Consider the following 15,059-nt stretch of genomic DNA (forward strand, 5'->3'; position numbering starts at 1 on the left):
GTGTGTGTGTGTGTGTGTGTGTGTGTGTGTGTGTGTTTGAGTGTTTGCTTGAGTGTGTATTTCCTTGTGAGTGGGTGTGAGATCTGCGGTTTCTCACAGTCGGTCCCGTTCTTCGTCTCTCTCTCTCTCTCTCTCTCTCTCTCTCTCTCTCTCTCTCTCTCTCTCTCTCTCTCTCGCTCTTTCTGACCCACCATTCCTCCCTCCCTCTTCCTCCGAGATGCTCATGGCAGTTATATGTCACGTTTTTACCCATGACATACTGTCCCTCAAAAATACTACTACCCATAATGCCTTGCACAGCTGCCACTGAATATCCTTCCCAAGTACCTTGTCCCCATCACAAGTCAGTATCACATTAGTGCAGACCAAATGGCACAACTGTAAATTTTGGGAAAGAGGCTTTGGTCATCATTTCTGTGTCGTCTCTTAGGTTTTTATTCGCACTTGAGTGACTTTTTTCAATCCATAAATGGAAATTTCGTTCGTGCAATGCTTTACCTTCATTCTGACCCCTGCTCACCCTGCTCTCTTCAGTCACCCCAGCGTCATTCGGGGTCATTCCTCTGTGACATCTCCTTATGTGTGAGTGTGTGTCTGTCAGGCCCGCATTTCATCTGGGAGCCCTTGATTGTGTGACACCCATGTGCGGCAGATGAGACGGCCTGTCAGTCAGCTGCGGCTTGGCTGCCCTTTGAAGGCCAGGCCAGGGGGCGAAGAGGTGCCGCAAATGGCCTGTGAAGTTTACATACACTGCCCACTGCTAAACAGATTAGCTCTAATGAAGTGTCTAATGCCGGGGCTGCTGTCTGACATAATCCTGCCTGGCAGCCTGGCCCCTCGGCTGCCAAAAAAGACGCCCTCCCTCCAGCCCTCTCCTCCGCCCTCGCACGGCCTCTGCTGCCACCCAAGGCGACTCCACACGGGGAGGTGCCCACTGTTAATCATGCCGGACAGTGTGCGATCTGACATGCAAATGTAGGTCATTGCATATGTAAATGTGTGATTACTGGGCTGGCATGCCAGGACACATTAGCAAGACTGTGCTCTCAGCAGGCGGTTGTCACAGCGCTTTAGAGGCTCATGCTAACATTTGTCAAGCTACCACGCAGCGAATGAAAGCTATGCCCTCTTGTCCTCTTCTCTCTCTCTCGCTCTCTTTCTCTCTCTCTCTCTCTCTCTCTCTCTCTCTCTCTCCCCATCGTTTTTACAACACCTCAATCTGTACAGCAGACAGCACAGTACATACATTTCATGCGGTCACCTCCCTGCAAATATTACACTATTTCCATTTTTTTTCCAGATCGCAACCCCCCATCAACATAGTTCAACATGTAACGTCACAATTTCTGGTCATGTTTGTCAGTGAGGCACTGTGCTGGAGCTGCCATAGAGGTGTCATAATGTTGAATAATCTATTGTGGTGGCCTGTATGGTAGCTGTCAGAGTGACTTGCAGACATATGGAGGCAGAGTCACACAGAAATAGCAAACACACTTCAGAGGGGCTCATTCGACCCATCACCTGACACGTACAGGCTTCTTCCTTTTGCCATCAGTTAATGGAAATGATAAAATGCTTTTCCCTTTACTTCAAACCGAGTTTTTTGACTGCCATGAAAGCTGATAGCCATGACTAGAGATATGTAATGGCCCGCGTGAACCAGAAATAAAACTATAATTTACGCCTTTTGGACATCACATTAATATAAACATTTTTAAAAAAGACAAAAATGGATGTATGTTTTCCACAGGACAGCAATGATACATTACGTTTGGCACAATGACGATCTAATTCCTTATGAAATATGTTTTTTTTTTTTTTTTTTTTTTTTTTTTGGGGGCTCTCACCCAGAAGAAAGATGCCTGGCTCACTAAAACCCCACCTCTTTCCGTGTGCTGCCGCACCCGTTTCATGATGTCGTCCTGAAATAATGACGTCATCCGGTGTGCCTTATGTATGGAAATAGACTTGTTCATTGACATTGCGCCTAATAATCTGATGTTCTGAAAAATACAGTAAATGTACCAATGGTGTTCAAATATTTTTGCCTCGCTTGTCTACCAAGTGTTTGTAATTACCAATGCTGTTAACACAGGGCAACTGTGACATAAACATTCTCTTGGCTCGCGGTCTAATTAATGTCCACTGTATATTTAAAAAAAACCCATTATATATGTGTTTTGAAAAATAGTGTTTTATTTTGCAAGATTAATTGTTTCCTACAACACCAGACACAAAGGCAGTCAAGCAATAGATAGACCCAACTAAACATCTTCACATTCGCCGCTGACCTGGTTAAAGTACAGACTACAGCCCACATCCGACCTGTCCACTCACTGCTTCTGGCCAGTGCTCCTGGTCTGTAATGAAACCTAAAATATTTTTATTTTGATGTGTGTGCTCACCCACAACGATGTGTTGCTGACTTTGTGACATTGTGGCTATATTTACGGACTTTTTCCAACCGATCTAGTCACTATTTTTCAATAATTGTTCATTATTAAAACATGAACCATGAACCAGATTGGTTTCAAACATGATTTATAGAATTACAATGCACTTACAATAAGTGGACTATTTGAAAGGATTGGTCGTATAGTAAATACCACAATAGGGTGTTAGGGATTTTTCCTGTCTTTATATTGACTCAGCCTAATATGTGTGCACAAATGTGTCACTCTTCACCAGCCTTATGCCAGTGAAATAATCAGTGGGTCAGTCATACCCTGTCTTTTCCTCTGGTATCATCTAGCATTGAACTCAAAAAGTGTCAAGTAATGTCTGTTTTTTTCCCCCTTCCAATTTATCTGGAATCTCACTTCACTTGGCTGTATGTGAAGAGTCATTCATATGTGTGTTTTGTTTTCCCAGAAACCTTTGCAGCCAGACATGGGCCACAATTCGCTTGCTAACTTCCAGATTGAGAAGAAAATAGGCCGGGGACAATTCAGTGAGGTTTACCGGGCAAGGTATCTGCTAGACAACACATCTGTGGCCCTGAAGAAAGTCCAGGTAAGAATCCATTACCACTTGCAAGTCTCTACACTAACTTTTGTATTGGTAGCACCTGTGCGACCAACTAATTCAGTTGGTTCCAATGATTAACTAATTCATTTGCTCGCACCAGCACAGATTTGGTCGCACCCTTTTTTTGGGGGGGTGGTACAGATCATGTTTGCTGATTTGTAGTCGCCGCAATTGGAATAGCATAGTTTCGTATGATGTAAAGATTTCCAGCGACTGAAGATATTTGCAAAATATTTTCGTGAAACAACTTTGTTTGCAATACGCAGTGGTTGACAAAACAGGTTAGTTATTTTGTACAACTTTAAAAGAAGACAAAAATACGGAACAATAACATGGTAAAAACTTAAAACATCAATGAAATAATAGCTGACAGTTAAACAACTTCATTATTTTGTACAAGTTCAACAAAACAATATAAAAATATGAATCTGAATGCTTTCAATTAAAAAAAAAAAACGTTCTGAACATTTTTAAATACTTTAGACGAATTGAACACGAATTCTTTTTTTTTTTTTGTTTACAGTTTTTACACACTACTGAAATATTTGTTTATATCCAGGACTTAACAAAGTCTTAAGGCCACCAAAAAGTTGTATTTATTTTATTTTTTTTTTTTAGTTTGGAGAATAAATTGGAAAATCTCATTGGATATATAACATTTGGCATTCCAACCTCTGGACTGATGGATGGAAGCCGAGAGGTTTGATGAGGAATTATGACATTCGTGACAGTCTGGAATGTTGATTTTAACTCGCAAAGAAATCTCACTCCCATCATTCTTCTTGATATGTCAGCTTTTATTGATTGATAGAAATTATTTTGAGAGTTGTAACACTAAAACATAGGTTTGCAAATTCTTAAAAATATGAGGGACAAAAATCCATCTAAATATCTGCCTCTAAAAAACAATATACATGTAGATTGACGTTATGACATTACTGTTGAACATAGAAGTTGAAGTGTTCAATTAGAGGTTATGTATGTCCAGGTTCAACTTTTATACATTCACTCACTAACACATTGCATGTTGATCCAGTCCATATGAGTCTTTCAGGTGTTAAACACTATAGTCAATGAAATGCCACCTCTCGTACAACAGCAACTATGTTTCCCCGTGTTTGTTTTTTCTTTTCGCTACTTTCTGCAGAACTCTCCTTACCTTGTAATTGTTGAACGTGCCATAATGTGCATCTGTGTCCACTCTCTATCCCCCCCACTCCCTTTTTTGATACCCTAATAGATATTTGACTTGATGGATGCCAAAGCTCGGCAGGATTGCATCAAAGAGATAGATCTCCTTAAGGTAAGCAACCCTAGAAGAGGCGAGATCGTGTGTTTTGCAGGAATCTTTCTTTTTAGGTGGCTCAGCAGAGTCCTTGCACCACAATAAAACAATTCAGCTGCACAATGCATCTTGGATGTATGTGTGAAGTGCTCGTGCGTACATTTGTAGTTTGCTTCTTTGTATGGGTGTACAAATATATAGCACAAAGGAAAGAGTGAATGTTTGGGCCTGACTGAAAAGTACTTGCAATCTCTGAAGTGTTTGAGTGAGCATGCCAGTGTATCTACAGGAGATGACTCCAGGCTTGGAGACTCATCATCGATGGCTACTCGGATTAATTTTTTTATTGCTTCAAATGGGACGTCCATGTTACCAACATGTTTCTTTTACTTTAGCTGTCTTTTCACCCCCCACCCCCAAATGAAGTGATATTCATCAAAGTCTCATTGAGTGTCTGCCAGATTGTTTTGCTTGTAACTTGTACAAAAAAAAAAAAACAAAAAACCTTTTTTTCATCTTCATTCGTAACGTATGTTTCCAGATTATGTTTGCCTTCACATCTGTGCTCGTCTTCCATGTATGATCACTGCAGGCTGTTTATGCTTGTATGCTTTCTCACATATACGTTCAGAAGACGAAGGAAACTAATTCAATTAGTTTGTGCCACTCTAAACACTCCAGTGTAGCTCCAGGGGTCGATCAAAGACAAGGATACGCGGATGCAGACACCGCATTGTAGAGATATGTAAACTGAGCAGCCCTTCTGTGACTTAATGCCACAAGACATCAGGGTTAACCTCAGTCTGTATCTCTGACCTCCTACAAGTGGTTATGGCAGGGTTCACTGTCAGTCTTTGACAGGTGACTACGTTCCTCATTTTCTTTATATCGTGCTAATTTCCTTCTCTCTGTCTCCTCTGTTGGCTGTCTGTCACATGTACCATTTTCCTCCATTTTTGTCCTCTCACCAATTCATATGTCTCACACAGACCCCCCCTTCATTTCCTCATGGTGGATCACCTTCAGCCTTGAGCTTTTTGTTTTTTTTTTTTCCTCTCTCTGAGCTCATTCAAGTGAACACGGAAGTGCTGCCTGGCCCTTGACTGCACGCCTTGTAATAAAAGGCTGAGTGTGAGAGAGACAGCCATTTTGCCTTATCCCCCTTCTAGACAAGCCAACAGGAGACGCAGCCAAATCAGAATAATGAGAGACACAGTGGCATGGACCGACTGGAATGACACACATACTTGTGTGTGGTTCCATGCACGCATGCCTGGACACACACACACGGACGCATACACATTACTCTTAGTCACTGCCTTTCATTGCTCTGCCTATTTGTTTGTTTGTCTGTCCGTATTTGCATCTGCTTATTCATCTGCATTGTCCTGTTGTGGCTTACCAGTTTCAAATGGAGAGTCCCACTTCTCACTCACTCACTCTTTTGTCCACACTGAGTATCCAGCTCTCTGACATGCCTCAAGTTTCATCATGCATGCAGTTCCACATCTGCATGCTCCTCTTTGTCAATTACTATCAAGTCTACATTATGTTCTGAGGAATAATGATGTCAACAATTAAAGATGCTAATTATCTGTGTGTGTGCGTGTGTGTGTGTGTGTGTGTGTGTGTGTGTGTGTGTGTGTGTGTGTGTGTGTGCGTGCAAATGTGATTAGGCAGCATGTGTTCACTGACGAGGCAAATACCCATGACGTATTAAGCTTTTGCAATATCAAACATTAACCTACATTTCCACTTTGTTTACATTTTTATTCAATTGTCTAAAAGGTCTAAAACTGCAGCTGCAGGTTCTGTTTCAAAAATTATCCCATTCAAGTACAATGGGTCCCCTGATACTCACGGTTTGGCACCTGTGGATTTGTATATTTGCAGATTTTTGTCCTTTTTTTTTCTTAATATCTATTTTTTGTTTTTACATATTTTTGGGTTGTTTTGAACTTATTTTTGAAACTTAACACACATTTACACGGTAAACACTTATTTAATGTTAATCAGCATTTTTGGAAGAATTTTTTCTCGTTATAAAAAAAAATACATAAATATATTCATACCTCCCATCAATGCATTTCAATTATATGCCAATTTTCGCTACTCGCGGGCCGGCTCAATCCCTAACCCTGATCCACTGTACTGTAAAACATTTGCTCCATCTACATAACCAAGCTCTGCCATCGGTTCAAAACGTAAGTCCTCGTTAGGTAATTTTATATTGTCAGATGGCCTCCCTAGATAACAGTTTCTTCTTTTAGCCATGTCATTAGCTCACACATTATATAGCACGCACGGTTTTACACCATTAAGTAATTACATACGCTGGTGGGTCACAGGCCGTGTGTGTAATTAATGACATAATCGTGTAAAGCTCTATGCCGTATTTCCTTAGACTGGGATTCCATCCGTCATTAGCATCAACATCTGCATGTGTATATCCCCACTGTCCTCTGTATCTTTTGCCTGAGGTTACACTTATGGCAGAGGAATGGGTTGGGTGGGCTTGTCATCGTTTTCTGGCTGTGCTACAGTGTGAAGACATGTAGAACTGACACGCTGAGCCAAATATACATCTGGCAAGCGAGACGACAAGGGAGGGCCAGGGAAAGATGGAGACATGGGGAAGATACAAGGGAGGACACGTGAGGAGGATCAGGGAGGGATGCAGAGATGAGTGGGGGGGGGGGTGTGCAGTGTACTGTCCAGAGCCCTCCTTCCCCATCTCTGCGTCATTCAGAGCATGAACATTTCTTTAATCACAGCGTAGAAAGCGAAGCCACGTGGAGGACGTGTGTCACACTGCTGTCTACTTGTATCCCCCCCCTCCACCCGCATATCCTCCCTCACCCCACAATGCCGCAATACCATGCCACACGGAACCTCGTCTCTAGCGCTCTATTCGTATCATTTCCTTCTCACTAATATCTTTAACTTTGTTCACTTCCCCCCTTCCCTGCTCTCTCAATTTAGTTCTATTTTCCATGTTTGACACTATTAATGCTTTAAATTAATGGTGTCTTTCATCGCCCTCATGGCACCTTCGCTCTCTCCGTCCTCCCTCTTCTTGAACTGGATGGATACACTTTGTTTACAACGAGAAATGTTGTTCTTGCCTTATTGACCAAGCAGCAGGAAGGAATCGCAGCCTGAGTGCCTGAGATAAGCCTCGCTTGTTTTTCTGACTGTCAGCCTGTCAGGCACGTGTGTGTGTGTGTGTGTGTGTGTGTGTGTGTGTGTGTGTGTGTGTGTGTGTGTGTTCGCGTGTGTGTGTCTCGCACGAGTTGTTGTCATCGCATTTAGAGGGGTTGTTGTGACAAGTCACCCAGCTTTGTCACACTAGAGAACAAAACCGTTTCGTTAGGTCCACATGTGTAAAATATGGATTACAAATACTGTATGTAGCCTTTATACCTCAGGACTGCGTGCAGGCAAATCAAGTTGCATCATACCAAACCTTTACAAACAGGCCTTTATGGACCTTGTTTTTTGCACTGGAGCTCTGGAACAAAAAAGGTCCTTCTGCGAATTGCTCCTGCAAAGTAGAAGGCATCGAAATGTCTTGGTGATCTAAAGAATTACAATTCAAGGGGTCGTTGAGGTCCAGCCCAACGCCTTATTAATTGGTTAGTATGCATTTGCCGGTATATTTGTACAAAAAAACAAAATTTTCTTGCCATTTTTAGCACTCTTGAAACATGTTCAACAATCAATTCAACAACATGAATTCGGACGTTGTCAATAGCACTTTGCACAAGGTAGTACGGACAAAAACCACAGTGACAACAAAAAAAAAAAATGTAATTGAACTACACAGTACTTTTCCATGGTGGAGCACCAAAACAACAAATAGTACACAATTCTGGAAGCAAGCAATAAATATCAGGCAGACAACGCTCTCTTTAAGCCTCTTCGGGTGGGTTTGAAGCTCTATGGGGGACAGAACAAAACATCTTGCAGCCAGAACGCAACATAGCTGCACCCCTTGGGATACCATTTTCCAAAAACGAAGCGGTTGTGCCCAGATTATTTTCAAAAGCCAAATGAGGAGTGTGAGGAGAAGACTGGTGGATAGGGAAAGCTTATGTGAAGTTCCGTCTCAGATGCCAGTTGATGATGGGCGTGGGAACGGGAGAGAGTGACTTCCAGTGAGAACAAAAACTTTTGAGCTTGATCCAACAATGCCAGTACCTATGGATGCAAAGAAGTTGGTTGTACTGTGTGCTTGTTGGATGGTTGTCCATTGGGGGCCATTCGGAATTTACTCCCTATAGAATCAAAATTCGAAATTTTGAGGCTGCACGACCAACTCAAAACCTGTGAATTTGAATGCAGGCAAATGCTAATGAATGCAAAATGGTCATGCGCTGCTATGACGAATGGAAAAAGTTGTGAGACTTAATGCCAAACAAGTACAATTCATCTATTGCTCATCTTGTGCTTGTTACCTCAGTCACTTCAGGTCAGGTATGAATGAATATTATGTTTGAATATATGAACAAGATGTTTGACTTATATTTCTCTGTTGTGTTGCTTCTCTCTCTCCCACAGCAACTGAACCATCCAAATGTGATAAAGTATCATGCATCTTTTATTGAGGACAATGAGCTAAACATAGTACTGGAGCTAGCTGATGCCGGAGACCTCTCACGTATGATCAAGGTAAGTGACTACCCCCAGCAGCAGTCCCAAAATTAAAGAACAGTTTGCATGAATACAGAATGGTCTTGAATATCATCCACACGAGGATACTACATAACATAAATGATCATGTAGAGATCGTTACTTATTGGACCATAAACTCCCCTCCCAACAGTATTAGAAGTTGGGGCGATTTTTTTGTTGGTGGTGTTTCTTGTAGACTGAACACATTTGGAGTTTACATCAAAAGAGGAATACAAGACAAAAGATCACCATTTCAACTTTATTTACTGGAATTTACGTTTGGATTTCAAAACAAAACTGAGAACAATCCTTATTTGTAGCGAACCACTATATTTTTAAGTGAGCCAAAGTATTCATCGGATTCAAGTGAATGAAGCTGAATATGGAGTGAGGCCACACGTCAGTCAGATTTTAAAATAGTTTACTTGCCAAAGAAATGGGTTGATTAAAACACAATTTGCTATTTTCTAAGGGTATCAGATGTACTGTAAACACCCCGAAACAAAAGCTGACATCCTGATCTATTATCTCATATTTGTCTGAAATCAGTACACAGCAAAGATAAAGGAATTGACCTCAGTGTATGGTAGACAGCACTGTTGCAATTGCGCTAACGTGTAGCTCAGATCTCAGTTTCTGTGCACTGGTTGACAAGAAAACATGACTGTACTCTTTCGCTAACTTGGCTTGTGGATGAGATGACATTGATTTGGCAATCATGGACGTGCCAAATTGCAGGCATGAAAATCACTCAACTTTCTGAGAAATTTGCCGTTTTGAAACCAATTTATATACTGTATACACACACACACACACACACACACTGTGGGGGTGGGACTTATACTCTGGAGCAACTTCTGTGTGAAATGATTAACACATTTTTCATTTCACGTAATTTTCACACTAAACCGCAAGAGGGTGCTTGAGACCTGTGTTGACACTTTTCACATTGGCGGTAACTGATAAAAACAACTGACGATGCCTCTGACGTAAGCGGCGTAGAAGAGGAAGCGGCGCATCTTCTCCCTCCGGAGTTCGGGGGGTTCTTTAAAAGTGACACACAGGATGAAGATTTCATTGGGTTTAGTGATTTGGAGTGACACTGAGGGTTTGGTAAACGTGTTAGCATGTTCTTTATGCTATAGTTATCTGAATAACTCTTAATATGTTACGTGAACATACCAGGCACATTCTCACTTTGTTGTTTATGCGTCATCTAACGTTAGGATATCGTACACTTATTCAGTCTGTTGTTCTCTATTTTTAGTCTTATTTGCCTTTCAAGATGACATATCTGTTGTTGGATTTTATCAAATAAAATCCCCCCCCCCCCAAATGCGACGTATATTCCAGTGCGACTTATGTTTTTTTCTTCTTTATTATGCATTTTATGGCTGGTGAGATTTATACTCACGAGCGATTTATAGTCCGGAAAATACAGTATACATAATTTTAAAAAGTAATCAAAGTGGCCGCCGTTACTGAGGGCTTGTTTTCCCTTCGCTCCCTCTGTGTGGGACTCGGCGGGGAGCGCGGTTGTCAGCCAGCTTGCGACATAAGTCATAGTCAAGTCAGGCTGCTTCCGGTCTGCGTATCTCTGTCTTGACATAAATGCGTCATGATGCCATCGTGTACACACTCAAAAAAGGCAGCGTCCCAGTACTGCTTGTATGGAATGGGAGAACTTGTTTCAAACAATTTGTAACTTGTTTTTATCAAGCCAAGTGACTACTGTGCTGAACAGATGAATGAATTCCATCTTGATAAGTCATGTGATGTTTCCAGGAATCAGTGCGTGTCACACTGCTGATCAACATAATGGAGCATGTAGTAAGTGCAAATTTGAGAAAAGTCTCCTTTTTCTTCAACTAGATTGTCCTTAAGCTCCTTAAGGATTATTATCAAACAAGTGACTCATCTCAACACTGAAACACAACTGAAATTAATGATAATCATTCATCAAGATTTATTATAGTTTACCTTTTTAACTGTTTCTGGTCAAGTTTGAAAGTGCCACACTGAAACATTATCTTGACAAAAAAATTATTATATAACAAAGGAAATCAATTGGTTCTTTGTTATAAAGTGAGCTGTATAAAATAAAAATAGAATTTACCTAAATACACTACCTGTCTTTACAATTTTCAATATGATACTCGAATACATTCACCCGCCCTGTTATACAGTTGTATTTTTATTATTTAATAAAACCTTTGCTTGAGGTGTCTGGGATTAACTTGCAACAAATTGCAAGGAATTTGCTCCTCAAATAGTCATTGATCAAAAATTTATTCAAAAATATTAACAAATATTTCGAGCCTTGTATAGCAGAAAGTGAACTGTGAACATACGCGTGGGCCTGATGGGAGCTGTGCATTTGCTAAAAACACAACCGCACATCTTTTCTTTCTTTTCTTTTTTTTTTTTCCCTGGGAAGATATTGGAATACTGCTACTTGATCGTTTTGTGACATCTACAAGCCACTGGCTCATCTGATCAAAGTATTCCGAAACTGAAAAGAAGCATGTTTCCGAATCGGAAGGGAAGTTGGAATAGCAAATGCTAGTAGCCTGACTGAATTAGGGAAGTGATGAATTCAGTATCTGGTACTGTATATTTAAGTTAGAATTGAGCTCTGTTGACATACTCTTAACATTAGCTCCCGTGTCACAGATGCATAACGTTGGTTAACACGGCAGAAGAGATCACCTAACTATCTCAACAATCTTCCGGTGGAAAACTACTTGTTAGTGCTAGCTAGCTTGTGTAGTTAATGGTGAATCACCAAAAAGTAAATACTGATGAACGCTTGTGCTTCTTTCTATAATCTCTACGACAAATTTTCAGGACACGACAGTAAGACACGAGAAGTGTCTTACTGTCTTACTATCGTGAAATCTTCTTCTGCACCATTTTCATCACCATTTGAGTGTTGTTTATTTACATTTATTATTTATTCACTCCATTAAAGTTGTACTGTTGCGTATTTCATCAGAGAAGTTGTCAGTTTCATTTCTTCTATTGCATAATGTGCACGTATACATGGATACTTTATTATACATTGATTCTTTCTGATACCGTCACCCATGACCTCTTTTAATGCCTATATTTTTATTTTAAAAGAATCAGTGTGCGCCTCTGTACTGCAACAATTGGGCTAGTTGACCCCAGTCATTTCAAGCATAAAAGTTTTCTGTCAAATTGCTTTTTTTGGGTGGGGGGCTTTAACCTAGCATCTCTTCACCCAATAGGACACCCTTTTACACAATAAAAGAATACTAGATTCTGAATGACTGATGACTGAATGAATGAGATATTAATTTGTACATAGTTTGGTACAATGTCATATACTGGAGTACTTTGTATGAAACGCATATAAATCATCTCCAAGGATAAATTCGTCATCATATTGCCTCCCTGTTGAGTGTAATGGAATGTTGACTTGGAAATAACATCCCAGACATATGGCCTTGTATAACTGAAGGATTGGAGGTAGGAGGTCTGTGGTTTTGCGAGACTGGGTTTTTGGCTACCTGGACAGTGAGTCAAACTGAATCATACATTCGGCAATGTAACCAAAAACCAAATATTATAGGACCCCTTATAATCGTCTTTAATCTAAATAGGATGTGTGGACATCTGTCTTAAATGGAGAAAGGATGTTGGGAAGAATACAATGATGATCATGGGCAATAAAGTTACACATGTTTTAAATGTGCACAGACTTCAATGTGAAAAACTGCCGTGTATACACTCATACGGTTATATTTACATTTAAACATGCTAGTTGATAATACTTATATGCAGTGTTTTTTTGTTTTGTTTATTTTTGTCTTATGAACATTAAGTTGCACCATTTCACGCTTGCCAAGTCACACTTGCGACCTTTAGTGTAGAGTCCCCATTTAAATGTTTGGAGGTCAGGCTTCAAACCTTTCTTCTAACCGAATTCAGCAGCATCATGTGTAGCATACCTAGTAATTCAGATCTTATCTCTAATCAGTTCCTGGAAGCTGGCCGGCATACTCCCCAGACACGTCACCCATGAATCATGTTTGAGATGTTCTGCCGATATTCAACAACTTTGCTTAGCCATTGAATAAGTGTGTACAAACCTTCACAGGCGACAATGGGGCTGACCGATTTATTGCTTTGGGATGGAAATCCCTGATCCCAGACACAGCAACCTGAAGCGGCATGCTACTTGTGACAGGAGACAAACCTCTGAACTGGTTAAAAGCATTTTGCACCTCGAGCTGTCAAAATTATTAGATTAATCAACAGCTAATCGATAATCAACACATGTATGGTGGTAAGCAGTAGGTTTTGTTTTATTGAGCTCTATGAAAACCCTTGAAAAAGAGCTGCCTTCCTCACTCAGCCCTTTTTGTGTCGGTGCATTATTAGAGTAATACCTTTTAAGGTTTTGATGATGCGATGTAGTTTTCTGTCCTCTTTGTAAATGTTACTGTACATGCTTGATTTAAAGAAAATCGGGAAGTGATTAGAAAAACAGTTTGCCAGAAAAATCACAATTCAATCTTTTCCCCAAATCGCTATGGCCAAGACCACAATCAACAGCCTGATCGCCAAATTGTATGAGGAGATGTGTTGCACTGTGTAAGGCAAATGGTGGTCACATCAGATATTGATTGGTTTTGTTTTATTTCCTGCCGTAATGACAAGAGAAATCGCCAGAAATCTCTATTCTCAGAAGTGTCTCTTAACGAACAACTACCTCTTGCTGTCGATTCAATTCCATCACGGATACAGTCAACCCACCTCAATCATTTTGTAAATTATAGCCAATTAGCACACGGGTAATAATAGTTTACTTACGAAATACCGAACATCTACGAAATATGTCAGAGAAGTTCCTGGACTTGTGTCACCAAAGATATATTTCAAACCCAAACTACAAAGTAAAAGTTTTCCCCTGTCAATGTGGGCCAGACGATGAACCAGCACGCCTGCAAAGACATTCCGCAATATTTCCGTCATTCAGAACGTGAGAAGATGCTGAACTTGTGGCAGTACAACTTGTGGCTGTTTCACCAAGACGCCTGCTCACTCCCCTTGAGCATCCGACTGTTCCTGACAAAGAATACCAACGTGCTTGAGCACCTTCCCTTCTCACCCGACCTGGCTTCATGTGATTTTCCCACACATCTCGCGAGCTCAAGGAGGTCACCAACGGGACCCGTTTTGAAGATCGCCAGGTCAACGGAGCTGCATAGGATCCCGGAAGAAACCATAAAGGTGTGGCAGAAAACGCTAGTGTAACAGTATCTAGGAGAATGTGTCACACTCAAGCAGGATTACTTTGAGTAGGAAAAATGTGTAATTTGGATTTGAAAATGTCTTTTGTGATTATTAGTCCTGTAACTTTTCTGACATACCATGTCGATGACCCAAGTTTGTCTGCTAGCTGTTCATGTTTATGTTGAAATGAGGTGGAAGAGAAGAATGTGGTAGCTCAAAAGTAGTCTCAATTACCCTCCTGTGGTTCCCCTTGTTTTTCATTTTGAACTTAGCTGAAGCTCATGTTTTTATTATGCCTGCCAGTCAGGCAAATTAGTGGTTTGCATATATGGAGCCTGGACTTCTATGCATAAATGACGCTGCGGCGTTGTATCAGCACAGCTCGACAAGCCGTTTGGAGTCATATTCAGCAGTTTCACATCCATACCGTTCAACACATAAAATTAGGAGAGGCGAGGATGAGTTGTATGAGAGTGAACATGGCAGCCTGAAGGAAGCATGCAGGCATGCGCGTGCGTACACGCATGCACGCACGCATTCCGTCAGCAAGGAGTTTGCTGCCACATTCATGAGAATCGGGCTGCAACTAATGATTATTTCAATAGGTGATTTTCTTCCAATTGTTTTTTGATCAAGAAATTCATTGTTTTTAATTTCCATCCCTTTAAAAATAAACTGAAAAAATACTTGAGCTACATACTTTAAATATATTGAGCAGAACATCCCATGACTCTTAAATAATTTGAGTTATGTATATATTTTTTCAAATGCTGAAGATGTTAAGACATACTGTGTGTGTGTTTACATATAT

At 40.7% G+C, this 15,059-nt stretch overlaps 1 protein-coding gene across 1 annotated transcript in view; it reads left to right on the plus strand.

Moving 5' to 3' along the window:
• The window catches only part of nek7 (NIMA-related kinase 7), a 72,017-nt gene that overhangs the window by 33,925 nt on the left and 23,033 nt on the right, over positions 1-15,059 (plus strand). The window contains exons 3-5 of the mRNA XM_019875335.1: positions 2,872-3,012; positions 4,268-4,330; positions 8,873-8,983. Of these exons, the coding sequence (XP_019730894.1) occupies positions 2,872-3,012; positions 4,268-4,330; positions 8,873-8,983 (315 nt within the window). The remainder of the gene's footprint in view (positions 1-2,871; positions 3,013-4,267; positions 4,331-8,872; positions 8,984-15,059) is intronic.

The sequence above is a fragment of the Hippocampus comes genome, unplaced genomic scaffold (genome assembly GCF_001891065.2).
Source record: "Hippocampus comes isolate QL1 unplaced genomic scaffold, H_comes_QL1_v1.1 scaffold132, whole genome shotgun sequence".
In the NCBI taxonomy this organism is placed as follows: domain Eukaryota; kingdom Metazoa; phylum Chordata; class Actinopteri; order Syngnathiformes; family Syngnathidae; genus Hippocampus; species Hippocampus comes.